The 15,990-nt window shown below is 41.0% G+C and overlaps 1 protein-coding gene across 2 annotated transcripts in view; it reads right to left on the bottom strand.

The window, feature by feature from the left end:
• The window catches only part of SLC25A13 (solute carrier family 25 member 13), a 200,640-nt gene that overhangs the window by 25,578 nt on the left and 159,072 nt on the right, over positions 1–15,990 (bottom strand). For both annotated transcript variants that reach the window (XM_024767160.1, XM_024767161.1), the window contains exon 14: positions 5,481–5,621. In XM_024767160.1, the coding sequence (XP_024622928.1) occupies positions 5,481–5,621 (141 nt within the window). The remainder of the gene's footprint in view (positions 1–5,480; positions 5,622–15,990) is intronic.

Genomic DNA, 15,990 nt, shown 5'->3' with positions numbered 1-15,990 from the left:
GAGTCAAGAATCAAAATAGAGAAACCCATGAGGAGGCTTTCACAGGGGTCTGGGTGAAAGGGAAAGGTGGATGAATCAGAAGAGAACCACCACTCGGGTGGTTGTAAAACCATGTAGTGTCCCTTACTGTTAGAAAATTAGCATGGCACGATGTCCTCAAAGTCATGACTAAACAATTGTTTTCTTCATATGGGGACATGAGCTCATAAAAGCAGGTATTTTTAAAAGCTGCTATCTTGAGAAATTATTCTTACGTACTTGTATGCTACCAAGATAAAAGTGATAAACTGATGAAATCTGACAAAATCTACTAATACTAAAAAATGCACATGCCCCTTGACCTAACAAGTTCATTGCTAAGAATTCATTGTATATACTCACAAAAGTATGTCACACTATATGCAGGGATGTTCACCCTGTCATTGTGATGTACCCAAACTAGAAACAACTTAAATACCCAACAATAGGAAACTGCTTTAAAAAAAAAAAAAAAAAAACTTAAAAGAAACTTATATACAGTTATTAAATAAAATGAGAAAAGAGAATTAAGATATATTGTGTGTTTAGGAGGATTCTGTTTGTGTTAAAACACACAGATACACCATTGATGTGTGTGTGTGTGTACAATTTTTGATAGAGAAAAGGGAGAGAGGGAGGAGAGAAATAAATACAGATTTAAATAGGTTTTCTTTTCTTAAAGATATATAAAAAACATAAGCAGTGGTAATCCTTTAAAGAGATAATAGGGTGGTAAGGGGTAAAGAGAAAATTTTACTTTCTTAAAGACATCTCTGAATGATATCATTTTTTGAAACATAAACTTGTATCTTACTTTAAAAGACCAAACAATATCCCTTTGAGACAACTAGCAGAATAATCAAGAACATGTGTCATCACTTGCTTTCTGATATTATGAACAGTAGCTCCAATGATTCATTTATATACACACGATGAATGAACACACATACACAACACGCACGTATGTGGATGAAAATACAACTGGAGGTGAAGCCTGTGGATATGGAGGGCCAATTGTATTCATTGTACTATGCCATTTTATAGAAGGGACTTGAGCATCTGTCCCCCGCGGGTACCAAGGGATGACTTTCTCTGTCAAACGCAGTGGGACAGAGGCCTTTGATTCGAAAACAGTAGCCAGAGCTCATATTCCTTAGTGACTTTCCATGCTTTAGATGGAAATGTTTAATTTGTGATTACACAATCTGAAAACAATTTTCAACAAAGCTTGATGGATCTTTGCCACTATTGCTTCACTGACCATTTTTCATTCTCAAAAATAGCCACGAACTACTCCACTGCTTCAGAAGCATGCATGCACCTTTTAGTCTATCTTAGCTGTGCCGCCATTTAATGTTAAATAAGTTCTATTCCACTCAGAAGGTATAATCTTTCTCCTCATTGAAGCTCTGTTGGCTCCTAAGGAAAAGGTACCATTCAAAAGTAGATGTGTATCACTTTCTTAGATAAGAATTTATTTTACTTATACTCTAGGGGCTTCTGTAATAAAACAGAAGTTACCTAGTGAAAGGGAAATACCACCTCACATTTTCTTAAGAAAAGTAGTACCTGTTGCAGATTTAAAAAACTACATTATATTCAAACAGCTCTTTCAAAGGCAATTAATTATCCTGCCTTTACTTCAATCACCTGCCTACTCTAGGCTTTAACAATGTCTCTATAATGGGGGGTACTTTGTTTACAGAGTTCGCTCTTTCTGCTCTAAACTATTTCTAACTTTAGGAATGTGAAATGTTTACCACATCCACTTTTTTTTTTTCAGTTGTAAATGTATTTCTAAAGCAAGTATTCTAATTACCTTTTACTGGGAAGTTGCAGAATAGTTGGGTATTTTGCAAGTCAATTTAGGAGAAAAACAGAAAGCCTGGTTAAGTCCAATTAAGTGAGGTTGAGCACTGCAGGTCTAAACACACAGACAGAGCCTACACTCAACCCCTCCTGGGTCCCGCATTGTCATGTTAACAACAGCAAACAAAAGGTCCAAGGGAGGGAAAATGAAGATTACCTGTCCCACCTTAAACTAGGATGGAAGTTCTCTTTTTCAAGACCCACCCAGAGGGAAACATACCAGATTTAAAAGTATTAGTCACCGCAAGTCATTCGCATTTTTCTACCCAACCAAGACTAGAAACAGAGAAAAGCTTTATCACTGAAGAGCGCTATCCGGGAAAACAACAACAACAACAGCGTAGTAAACTACATAGCAATGTTAAAGCTGTGATGCCCCTAAAAGGTGGGATCTAGAACCACTAAAGTGATTTCTGACCATGGGGGCATGGGGCAAGGTAGGTGAGCCTGGAGAAAGGAAACTCACAAGAAACAAAACCTGAGGTTGGAAGGTGGGATAAAACGAATGAGGATAAGCTACAAAACCTGAGGTTGGAAGGTGGGATAAAACGAATGAGGATAAACTACAAAAGCTGAGGTTGGAAGGTGGGATAAAACAAATGAGGATAAGCTAGGGTGGTAATACAAGACCAATCAGACTGAGTGGAGAGGGGAACTCTGCTGAATCAAGTCCAGCCTCGCAGGTCTCAGGGAGTTTAGCTGATGATACCAACGGCCAGCAGAACGGAGGAGACTGACTGCCAGGTCACTCTCTCGCAATGCAATCAAGTTTCCAGAAGCTCAAAGCTCAAATTGTTAGTGACTTCACCTGGTAATTACCAATACACCAAAAGCAGTGTTTTGAAAGGCAGCACCCAGGCCTGTGGAATGCCTCTGAACTAGATTAAACCACCAGGCTAGTAATTAAACTAACTTTATATGGGAGAGGTCTCTTGCTCAAACTTGAGCAATCCTGCTCATTTCAGGAAAGCCATTTTAGAACAAAAGTGGAAACAAGAAACTTGTGAGCCTCGATTTCAGCTCAGATACCACCGTTGGCACCTCTATTCTCCTAACTAAAACCTGAGGTTGGAAGGTGGGATAAAACGAATGAGGATAAGCTACAAAACCTGAGGTTGGAAGGTGGGATAAAACGAATGAGGATAAGCTACAAAACCTGAGGTTGGAAGGTGGGATAAAACGAATGAGGATAAACTACAAAAGCTGAGGTTGGAAGGTGGGATAAAACAAATGAGGATAAGCTAGGGTGGTAATACAAGACCAATCAGACTGAGTGGAGAGGGGAACTCTGCTGAATCAAGTCCAGCCTCGCAGGTCTCAGGGAGTTTAGCTGATGATACCAACGGCCAGCAGAACGGAGGAGACTGACTGCCAGGTCACTCTCTCGCAATGCAATCAAGTTTCCAGAAGCTCAAAGCTCAAATTGTTAGTGACTTCACCTGGTAATTACCAATACACCAAAAGCAGTGTTTTGAAAGGCAGCACCCAGGCCTGTGGAATGCCTCTGAACTAGATTAAACCACCAGGCTAGTAATTAAACTAACTTTATATGGGAGAGGTCTCTTGCTCAAACTTGAGCAATCCTGCTCATTTCAGGAAAGCCATTTTAGAACAAAAGTGGAAACAAGAAACTTGTGAGCCTCGATTTCAGCTCAGATACCACCGTTGGCACCTCTATTCTCCTAACTACAAAATTAGGAGACCAACTACTTCCAAGGGGTGTTAAAGGGGATTAAGATTATGAAACACTGTGAGGATGAAAAGGACTAAAACTCAGTCTTGTTTCGTTTGCAGGTAGCTTAACAGTCTCTGTTTCTGTGTCAGCAAACAAGTTTTTACCATTTTATCCATCTAGACATTTCGATAGCAGTCACTGCCATAGTACCTAAGTGCTTTGTACCAGACAACCCACTGAAAGACTGCTTGGCAGCTTGTCAAACACATCGTGTGATAGTCTGCAAGAGACTAAAAATTCAGAACAGAAGATGATTTTTCTTCAAATTGATGAATGCTATGCCTCAGGGCAATACTGTTTATTTCTTACAGCTGGATAACAATTTGGTAAATGAAACAGCTATCCCATTGTGTTGCACTGCACGGTCACCTTGAGCATTGTAAGTGCTACTTAAAACAATCAGCGTGCTTATTCCTAAACACTACAAGATGCCTAAATATAAGGCCAGGTTCCCCCAAAAAACTAACCTCAGAGAAGAGGGTGTCACGTAATATTTGATCCTCACAGAGTCTCAGATCTTGGGGTACTCTTCCAACCACCTGACCTTGAGAAGTACAGAGCTCTACTTGGGGAAGGCAGATTTACCTGAAACAACCTCAATTATTACTCACACTGGATGTTCACCAAGGTCACCTAAAAAACTGAGTTAAAAAGAAAAGGGTAAAAAAGTATTCCTGGGGAATACTTTTACAAATGCTGTGCTGAATGTCAGAGCAAGGCATTTAAAGTTCACTCTAAAAAGCAATATGTTACATATGGGACCATTATATATCCATTCAGGATAAATTGGGAATAGAAAAGAAAGAAAGCAACTGTCGTAATGTTATGTGTCTGTGGGCCAAAATTTCTAGGGACAATATTGCCCAGAGTCCAAAAGTGACTTCCTCTTGACAGCTTGGAATGAAAATGAAGACAATGGACTTTCCAAAACCACGTGAATGGCTGATTTAAAATGTGGATTAAGTGGTGATCAAGACGCTGATTTAAAATTCATATGAGAAACTTGAATAAAATATTTCTTGATATGTGTGTATAGAAAAAAGCAATATTAATTTTATGTAATGTGATTTTATATATCTATGTGTAAATAAATGAAAACCAACATTTTAAGTAGTTGTTTGACTTACCTTCCTATATCCCTAAAGGTTTACTTATTCAAGTTGGCCATGAAACATTTTTTTTAATCTTCTCCTTGAAAAACGGTGAACACCTTATGTCTGATGAAGCCTCATAACAGGGCATATATGAAGCTAATTCTAGTTCATTACAACTTCTTTGGAAGAGTGTAAATAACAAATTTCAAGAATTTTCTATAATTTTGGTTTTGCGATCATTCTGAAAAACTGTTTTCTAAATGATAAATGGTTAAGATGCAGAATAATTACGAAAAGGCACACATAGGGATAGGTTTGGAACGTACAGGATCAGAACATAAATTCCTGATCTGGAATGGGCTTCGCGTGCGTGGGTAAACTGAGCTCAGCCCATCTCCCGAAAGATGGTGCCCTGTGATCCTGGCAGCTATCTTTCATAGACAACAGCACTGAGAATTAGGTTTTCATATCAGTAACAGACCCAAACAAAACTCCACCCAGTGCTGCGGCAAAGAGCTGTGAACTGAACAGTGTCTGTGGGGGTCATGACATCATACTCATCCTTGATTTATGTTTTCTAAGGACAGTTATTTGGCAGATGGCAGCAAAGGACACTTCCTTCTAACTGGCATGAAGGTACCCTATGAGCTCCGGCAGAAGATCTTCTCTAGGTATAGAAATGTGAGGAATCAATTTCATGCCTACAAGCAGTTACTAGCTTAGGAGATGAGCATATACTCAAATAAATGACTGAAAAGAGTTACCTTGTAGATCCCAAAGAAGCCCAGGTCCCTTAGGACAGACAGAGCACTGACTCGGGGACCAGTGGTGATCTCTCCAGCCACCTGCAAACGGATCTTGACAATTTCCAAAGGATTTGTGAAAATCACCTGGGAGGCTCCCGCCTAAAAGGGAGAAAAAGAAAAAGATTTAGTATAACGCGGGGTGGTTCAGAAAGAGATGAGTGATTCTCTTCAAAGGAGCTCAGAATATTCTATTCTCAATAGACTGTAGTTTCAATCCTTGTCCCATCAATTAAAACAGCGATTATGAGTTTGAAGCAAAACATAGTTACTGCCTGGGAGGACTTGGATCAGGCTCTATTTCCTTCATGTGGAGGGTGAAAGAGCAAAGACCAGAGACTTGGCCCAACACAGAGAGGCTTCTGTTGGCCTCACCCAAGTCCTCACACTAAAATGACAAACATTCCTTGAAGCACAATCTACCCGCCACAGGACTCAAAGCCAAGCACACAAAGGCAGCCATAAAATGAAAGTCAAGTGGTAAGTGGTATCTAAATAAAGGGACACGAATCTGCCTGTCAGAACAGGAGGGGGGCAGAGAGGACACAGGCTCTCGCATGATGTACTTCATAATTCTGTCAATATTCCAACAACTGCCAGAGGACATGCAAACTTAGATGAAAGCTACTTTTTCTTCTCTTAAAAAATCAGATCGCTCATCAAACACCATTTTATGGACTTACGTATTATATTTACATATTATCTGTGTATAGAATTGCTCTTTTCATACAAGATAAATGTCAAAGTAGTAAAAATATGCATTAAATCAATTACAGCCCAAACTGTGAACAATGTGTGTTCATTCCAGCAAATGGCTGGGTGCCTCACCTCTAAGATCATCAGTGGAAATCTCTAAAGTACACACTGTAAGGGGAATTTTAAGCTACCTATTTTGAAGCTAAGCCTATATTTATTATAAGCAATTACATTCTTACTGTACTTCGACTTGTTATTCCTTGTCTCAAATATATTTTTATATCATCTAAACTAAGGCTGACATAGAACGTACTTCAGATTCTTCATTATACAGCGACGTCACCGAACCAGACCACAGACATGGTGCTGACATTTACAGCTTAGCAGATGCTATCGTGGTAACATGCACAATTTGGGTCAATATCATACCAAACTACTTCTCGCCAGATCCTCTGATCCTATCAACCAACGTGCGTGCCTTCACAAAATGGCTTGTGCTAATCAAAACCAGCTGTTAGGATGGTCTTTAAAGTACAGTTTAATACCTGGAAATAAAAATTAGAAACATAAACATGCACTGGGAAGGGATAGATTAAATGCATTTGAGTATGCTCCTGAAATGAGATATTATGCTGCCAATAAAAATAAGGTGGGAAATGGTCAATACACATTGTGAAGTAAAAACTCTCAGATGCGTAAATGCACGTACGCCTCTCCCGCTGCTATCCCTGACCATCATGTAGAAGAGAGACACCAATGTAGTGCTTTTGAGGTGGTAGGGTTACAGATTTCTTTTCTGCTGTGTTTTTTGTTTCTTCTGCATAGATCACGTGTTACTTCTATAAAGAAGTCATGTAGCAGTATTCATTTTTATCTAATATGAGAAGCAACGTTAACCAAAAAAAAACAAAGAAAAATGTTCATCCTTTTAACTCTCTCAATCAAATCGTTTTTCCATTTTTACCAACTTGATACCTTAGTCAAGACACATTTGTTCCTAAAAACAGACGAGGATTTTCCCTCTCTCCACACATTCAAACTATGGAGAAGGTAATATTCCCCTGTGTTTAGACTGCCACAGACTCCCTCTCTGTACTTGCTTAAATCATGTTTCACCCATCACCTTCATCTCTCCTGAGTGACTCTACAGAAGTGGTAGGAAAAACCTGGGTTGTATTCACGAAAAGGCCCACAAAAGGCCCTTCTAAAGTGGGAGGGAGAGGATGGTGTGTTCTTCTGGTCCACATGAAGCCATTCTGCTTCCACTGCTCCCAGGGCCCAGAAGAGCCATGCTTTGCTCCCAGGCTGCTGTGACCCGCAGGCAGGTGGGAAGACCAACCCCTGCAGCCCTTGAGTATTTTGTGAGTTGGCACCTGCGTCTTTCCAAGCGACATGGAGGGGGTTGCCGATGGGAGCCATAATGAAGGGATGAAAAGGACCTGGCCTAGTAACAGCACTGAGGGTACAGTAAGGATTGTGTCTGTGCTTCTGGACCTGAGTTCTCATGTTGTGAAAATGAATACAATTTTAAAAATTGTTTCATGGGGCAGAAGGGCTGGGAAAGATTCGCTGAGTTGGAGTTAACCTGAGGCTGACTTTTAAAAGCTCAAAAGTGGGTAAGACCGTGTCTACCACGGGTAGAATGGCGAGCAGTCAGCGTACACATACATGGATCTTCTTGAAGAACAGAACAGGAACGCGACGCACACTCACCAAGTGCTGCCAACAGCAGCTAAGGGGCAGTTGAGTGTCACATGTGACAAGTGATCCTCAGTCACTACTGGTTGTACCATCTCACTTGTTACGAGGATCAAAGAGACGGCCAATGTACAGCAGCCAGCACGGGGCTCAAACAGTGACTCCAAACACATTGCTTTCCTCTCCTCTAGCTCCTAAACTGATGGCTCTCCTCCCTGGTGGCATGTTACAACTGCTTGCAGAGCTTTTCGAATATAGTGACTTCTAGATCTTACTCCTGATAAATAAGATTTCTACATTTGCCCCTTCCTGTGTGATTAAAACGTGTGGTGAGAGTTGAGAATCATTTTACTTCACTGCATCATCTCCAGGCTGCCTTTCAACTCTGAGAGGCTGCTTAAAGGGCTTAAAGCTGTGATTTCTAATTCTAGTTTTCTACATTCTTTCAGAGGGTAACATTTATATGTTTTACATCTGATCTCGTAACAAACCTTTTATACATCTCCAAGTGGTAACATTATTAAAGGGTATGATTGTTAGGTATAGAATTGCTATCTTATTCATTATCTGATATCATAACTAATATCCACAAAAGTTAATATTATATACGATAAAACAAGAAATTATACTCAACTCCCTTGACTCCAAGCCAATTGACAGATACCAATCTTTTAGCATCGCACAGTGAAGTTACCAATCTTTTAGCATCGCACAGTGAAGTCTGTCTAATCACTAAGGATGATGCAAAAGTTCCCTTCAGAGAGCTGCAGGGAACAGAGGCAGTGGGAAGAAAGAGTGCAGTGATAGTAAGAAAAAAAAAATGTCGCACTAGTTACCTCTGGTGGGCTCAGAAAGAAAGAACCTACAGACTCAAAGTGGCACATTGTAGAGGGGCTGAAGATGAATCGGCTCTTTGGAGTCAAGCTGGAAGGAAATGAGAGACTCCAAGGCACCGAGAGAAGATGCTTATCATCAGACGCATGATGTCTGGGCACCATCATGACTTGATCGCCGAGCAGTGCACTACTGCTGCTCTTCAGTCTCCTGGTCTATTATCCATTCACAGTACCTTACCCACGTCCCTCCTCTGCAGAGATCAAAGAGAGCTGAATCTGCAGACAGTGGACAGGAACACCTATTGTGCACGGGACGTCTCTGTGTCCCTCATCACTTGAAGGCTCTGGCTGTGTGAAGACACTGCTTTTTGTATGTGGGCAATTTTGTCACAAATCATTTCCCTGTGACTTTCTGGAGTCTGTGACAAGTAGGCCAGGTGACGATTTTCCATACAGGAACTGGCTCCGTGTGGCATATTATGTTTACAGTGGGGAGACTGACTTGTCCTCAGGTTTCTCAGTATCGTCTTTGTGACCGAAATCTTAGTTGCTATCCACTATCTGGATCCATCTAAAGAGAAACACATATACCTATTGCAGGCTCACTTCTCCTACTTGATCGTTCATTCCTATATTTATCCACCAAATATTTATAAGCAATCATGTTCAAAGTTTGTCCTAGCAACAATAAAGACACAAGATGAGTGAGAAAGAATTCCTGTTCTCAAGGAGTTTGGAACAGGAGTAGAGATAATAAATATTCCTTAAGCATCCATCATAGGCTATTAGGGTGTTGCCTTGCATGTATACATGTCTTCAGTCTACTCAAAACATATGTTTTTCCAGATTTTACATAAGAGGAAATTGAGGCATAGAAAGATTAAAGCAACTATTACGGGCTGCGCTGTGTTCCACCGAAATTCATATACTGAAGTCTTAGCCCTCAGTACCTCAGAATGTGACTGTATTCGAAGATAGGACCTTTTAAAAGGTAACTAAGGTAAAATGAAATCCTATGAGTAAGCCCTAATCCAACGTGACTGGTATCCTTACAACTAGAGGAAACCGAGATATACAGAGAAAGGACCATGTGAGGCAGAGTAAGAAGGCGGCCATCTTCAAGCCAAGAAAAGGAGCCTCAGAAGAAACCAACCCTGCTGACACCTTGGTCTTCGACTTCCAGCCTCCAGAAATGTGAGAAAATAAACTTATGTTAAGTCACCCAGTCTGTGGTATATCTGCTATGGCAGCTCTAGCAAACTACTACAGCAACTTACCCTTAGGGCCACACAACCAGCAAGCAGAGGAAAGACTGAGTCCAAGAAATATACTCCTTATGAATACAAAAAATGGCACGTGAGAAAAGATAAGTGAGATAAGAGCTAAAGTCCAGACACATTGCCATGGCAGTTCAAAGGAGGGAGAGATTTCTGCTGACTTGGATAATCTGGGGAGGTGGTAAAACACGTAACATAATGCACCAACTGGTGACTGAAGTGCAATTAGGACTTAGGTAATCCAGGCAAGGAGTGACACAAAGCGACAGTGACAAGAGCTTGCTACACTTAGAGGGTAAAGAGACCCAGCACCACATCTGTCCAAAGAGATTTTAATTAGAATGATAATTATGATGAGATCAACATTATCATCCCGCAGCATTTACTGAGTACTTACTACGTACCAGGCATCGTGCTAAGAGCTCTGTAAGAATTTTCTCTTTTGGTCCTCATAATGTCGTAAGGTAGGTAATAATATTATTCCAGTTTTATAAGTGAGCAACCAAGGCTGAAAAGAGGTTACGTAACTTGCCTGAGGTCGTCACACAGCTAGGAAGGTGGAGCCTGGGTTCAAAGCTAGACCTGCTGGATGCCAGAGCCTGAGCATTTATTTCCACTGCTTATCATGGCAGCATGGAAGAATCATTGGTTCAGATGGCCTGGAAGGGGTATGAAGGAGGATGGTGAAAAATAAGACTACCGGGGCCAAATCACGGAAGGCCTAGAATGCTACACTCGGGAATGGGGCTGCCTTCTGGGGAAGTGCCTTTGTGTGTGCCTGTGGTGGGAAGAGAGCTGGCAAATGACGCTCAGGAGCTGGAGGGTGCTGTGACTAGTATCTATGTCTCAGAAAGATGACGGGGCAGCAGAGGGGAGAGTTTATTAGGAGGGAGAGCCCTAGGGCAGGAGTAAAAATTAGGGTTTTAGCAGACTAGGTGAGAGCGAAAGAAGGCCAGAATTAGAACAATTACATTGGTAATGAAGTAGGGGGTGGGCGGATGCAACAGAGATCAGCAGGGCTTGGATGCTGAATGTGGGGCAAAAGGAGTGGGTAGGGTTGAAGAAAGGAACAGAGTTTTTGCATATATGTAAAAGGGGGGAACAAAAGAACCTAAAGAGACGACACATCCAGAAGGCCATAGAAGGGTGAGTTGGGAATTAAGGACTGAGACACAGATGAGGGCGTCACCCCACATATGTGCTAACTGAAGGCAGGAGCTTACATGGGGTGGAAGACGAAACACCAAGAGTGGAGACCTAAGAAGTGACACAGTCTTCTGCTATACACCACAGTGCACACTGATGCAGGCTCAGAAGTCAAGAAAGGGGCTTCCCAAAGGGAGAAGAAGGCCAACAACGGCTGCTGACACAAGGAGGAGGTGAAGCCCAGCACACGGGGTGATCTGTGATTGGGGATGGGATGCTGAGGAATTAGAGAGCTCCTGTAAGCCACATTTCTCCAGGGAAGTGGAAAAGAGAGAATGATAGTCATTTATGGAAGCAAGCAAAGTAGAATGAAAATTTAGGGAATTAAGGAGAAAAGATCTATGGAGAGTGAAAAGATAAACAGAACTGGGGATAATTGTGTTTTGCTTAAGCAAAACAGCACAAGTTCTGAGTGGAGGAAGAGGAAGAGTGGAAGACAGTTTTGTAAAGCTGGCAGATCTGCTTTAATGACACATACAGAGCTGTGGGATGATTTTGTTTCAGAGCAGAAACTATTAGTATTAGTCTCACTATACAGCCTTCAAAGATAAAGAAAACAGAATCAAATGGATCAGGATTTGGCATAAGGAACCACAACTAAAGTTCTGAAGCATAACCAAATCAACAACAAAAGGGCTCTCAGAAGCAACAGTAAAATTAGACTCTGGCTCTCAAGTAGAAGTTAGGGTGAAGTCAGTCTGATGTGCAACACAGACAAGAGGATGAAGCAGCTAATGACGTCGAAGGATGAGCCCAATGCAATTGCTCATGCCTTCTGTCCCTCACCTCGAAACAGGCTGTTAGATGCAGCACGCAGCCAGTGTTTAAACAGTGTTTAAAACAGGCTGTTCTATCTGTGCCCGCCCCAGGGTACCCAGAGCCATGGGCAGCTCCACAGTGGTTCTCTAGGTTCTCTATTAAGAGCCGACTGTATGCACAGGACTGTAGGTGAGCAATGATTCCGTTTGGCGCCATGTGGACTCTTAACCCAGGCTGTTATCAGGTACTGAACAAGAATATTTTATTGCCTACTTGTATTGAATACCTGCATCAGTGTGACAAAAAATTCTGTAGCATTAAAAGAAAAAAAAAAACAGAGCCCGACATTCAAAAACATTATATATCTTTAGAGGAGAAATATGAAACTGCTACACCAAACAAAAAATCTTACACATTAACTTTTTTCTTTTTTAACAAGTGGCATTAACAAGAAATAACCTAATATGAAATGTATAGAACTGAAATGAAAAAATATATAGGTTTTTAAAATACAAAGGGCATACAGATTGAATACTAGAGAAACAAGTATTGTTCTTAAACTGGGAGACTCAATGTTATAAAGGTGTCATTTGGTCTGTAAATTAATTTTAAATGCAAATGTAAAAAATGTCAATTTCCTATAAATGAATGTAATAGTCCAAGGTTGTAAAGGTGTCAATTTTTTCATAAACTAATTTAAAATTCAGAGCAGTCTTCCTAAATAAAATCCCAACCAGGTTTCATGAAGATGTTTGAAGATAGGAATATTCTGAACAAAAAGTCACGTGGGGAATCCTCTGCCACATTAACACACGTTTACAGTGTCGGTAACTTTTAAAATTTAGCCAAGACTAGAGAAATGAAAAGATCCAGATATGCAAATGCTTCAGAGACACTGGAGTCCATCAAGAAATACATAAGAGAGGTTTTCTCCCAGGTACAATATCATTGATTTTTATCAGATGCATCAAGTTTTTCTCTGTAGATTAGTCAATAAATCATGAGGAAGCCCGGCCCATAGGAGGTAAAATCCCCCAATCATGCCAAATCTGAACCCTTGAGGAACATTTCAGACTCAGAAATGTATAGCTAGTGACCTATTTTCCATTTTATTCAAACGGGCTCGGAAAATAATTACACTAGTGTGGGTTTTACCTAAATATAGCACAGTGGTTCAGCATGGGAGCAACTGAATCGGAGAAACCTGGAATTTAGGCTTCATAATTTCCTTGTATGTGACCTTGGACAAATTCTTCAAACTTACTAAGACTTAGACTCTTTATTTATACCAAAGAGACGAAAGCATTTCACAGACTCATTGTGAGGACTAAATAAAGTAGCATGTACCACAGCTAGCACAGTGCCTGACACAGAGCAGCTGCTTGAGAAATGGGGGGCACCGCTGGGAGTCAGTATGGCCCATGGTTGACAGCCTAGGCTCTGACACACTTCTTAACCTACACACTCCAAACTTATTTCACCTGTAAAATGGACACAGGGCCACTAATGCTCTTCATGCTTTCAATGTGCCAACTCCCGAGGCAGGTATATAGGAGTGAACAAAACTGACAAAGATCCCCACCCTCAGGGAGCCCATATTCTAGCTGTTATTTATAGGATTATGTGAGGAGTAAATGGAAACAAGTATATAAAGCACTGATTCCAGTGTCTAGCACACCACAGTGCTCAATCAGGGGTACTGATTACCATTAATAAATACATGACGAAACTCTGTTTAGGTTAATTTAGTTTAGCAAACTCCTTCAAAGCCAGGACAATTGAGTTTTCAAATTTTTCTTTCCCTAGAAACTTGCAAATTAAACTTTCTTTCTGAGGAAAGCACAGTCACACTGAAGACTGGTAGGAAGCAGCTATATCTGGTAAAAAAGGGAAAAAAAGGAAGAAAAGAACTCACGAGGGACTTCTCTGGTGGCGCAGTGGTTAAGAATCCGCCTGCTAATGCAGGCGATAAGGGTTCGAGCCCGGGAAGATCCCACATGCTGTGGAGCAACTAAGCCCATGCACCACAACTACTGAACCTGTGCTCTAGAGCCTGCAAGCCACAACTGCTGAGCCCACGCACCTAGAGCCCGCACTCCACAACAAAGACAAGCCACCGCAATGAGAAGCCCGTGTGCAGCAACAAAGACCCAACACAGCCAAAAATAAATAAATTAATTTTTAAAAAAAAGAAGAACTCATGTGAGTGAGTGATGGGTGATGTCGTAGAGCTCAACATAACCAGATAGTTTTTATTTAACTTAAATTCATTCAATTTTATTTAATTAAATTCAAGATGACATTCAATAAATTGTGGGTATTTTAAATTCTGAAAATTTGTTACTGAGAAATGGTTAACAATCATGTCCCGGTAAAAATGACAACGGCCAGATAGATAACCCGCATCATTTACAACACCATGTTTGTGGACTGATCTCTGTTCCATTTAGGTGTGGGCTGCCCTCGACACTGGCAAGCCACTTTGGAAATGTGCACTGCTGGTCACAAAAGGGACCAAGAGAGAGATTAGATAGGATATAGTACAGAAGATTCCCCACTGCTGAAAATGACGCACCGTGCACTCCTTCTAACCAGGTAATACGACTGCTAGAAGGAAAAGGTAACACAATCACCCTTAATGTTCCAGATCAAGTCCTAGTATTTGGACTTTAAAACTATCCCAAGTGGATGCTAGACACCTCATCTTGCCACCAGTACAAATGAAAGTGCACATCTCCATATGACAGTTCTAGCTGTGTGAGTCCTGTCTAAAGTCCATGATCTTCATAAATTCACCTTTGCATCCAGGAGGGCTGAGAGCAACCGGAAAGGGAAGCAGGGCTGTGGAAGCTACAACTATGTCAGCATGAAGTCCGAACACCAAGCTTCTCAGGTGAATGGCACTCTATCGACACAAAGCATCACTCTTTCCAAATGCTCGAATTTTTCACATGACATGGTCCTCAGGGCTTGAAGTAAAATATAGGTTTTTTCCTTCTAATACTCCCTTTCTGAAATGGGCTAGATAGATAGTCTGCAAAGAACCTGAAACGTGGCTTCTATCATAGCTTTTGCTCAGTGCCCAGGTGCTTCTGTAAGCTTGATTTTTTCTTCTCTATCTCCCACTTTTGTCACCCAAATTCCTTTTGCCATATTATGTAATGATTAGCTTCGTCGTTAACACTTCCGATTCTGCATAGTTAACTTTATTGAGGGAAGTGATACTTCTTTCTTAAAAGGAGAATTTCAAGAAATCAAATATTTAGAAAGGCAACATAATCCAGAAACTTAATGTACTGCCCAATTTCTCTAAGTATTCCAAGAACAGTGATCTTCACAAAAATGATCTTAACATACTTTAGGTCCAATGACTGTGAACAAGTAAGTTTTAAAGTTACATGGGATTAGGGAATTCCCTGGCGGTCCAGTGGTTAGGAGCCTGCGCTTTCACTGCCGGGGCCAGGTTCAATCTCTGGCTGGGGAACTAAGATCCACAAGCCATGTGGCATGGCCCCCCACCGAAAAAAAAAAAAAACTTACATGGAAATTAAAAATGACTTGCCAAGGCCGTCTGCTCACTATTACAATCACAGGACATAGCAGCAGCCTAAATACACGATCTAAAAGATCTGTTCAGGAACCCCAGTTCATATTTCTCTATAATCCATTTCTTCTCACCTGTTATGAACGAAACAAGCCTTTCTCTAATGCTTCTTTACCAACCAAGATACTATCCTCGAACGTTCTTTCTAGGGACTGGGGGGGCTGTCAAGTCAAAAGAACTCACAAGATGGAAAAGCCCTTATGACGCCTGCTCCCTCCCCCACCATTCTCGGCGACAGTCTTGAGAATATGCAGAGAATACTAACAGTCTTGCATGTGACAACAACAACAAATCCATTCTGTCATCAATCTGCTGTCCACAGAAAACGTAGCAGTGTATTTTTTAAAAAAATAGTGTTATTCCTGCTATATTTTAAACTAAAAGCATTAATTATA

The sequence above is a fragment of the Neophocaena asiaeorientalis genome, unplaced genomic scaffold (genome assembly GCF_003031525.2).
Source record: "Neophocaena asiaeorientalis asiaeorientalis breed wild unplaced genomic scaffold, Neophocaena_asiaeorientalis_V1.1 scaffold70, whole genome shotgun sequence".
NCBI classification, from domain to species: Eukaryota; Metazoa; Chordata; class Mammalia; order Artiodactyla; family Phocoenidae; genus Neophocaena; species Neophocaena asiaeorientalis.
Note: the sequence above shows the minus strand (reverse complement) of the source record. Positions and strands in the feature narration are given on the sequence as shown.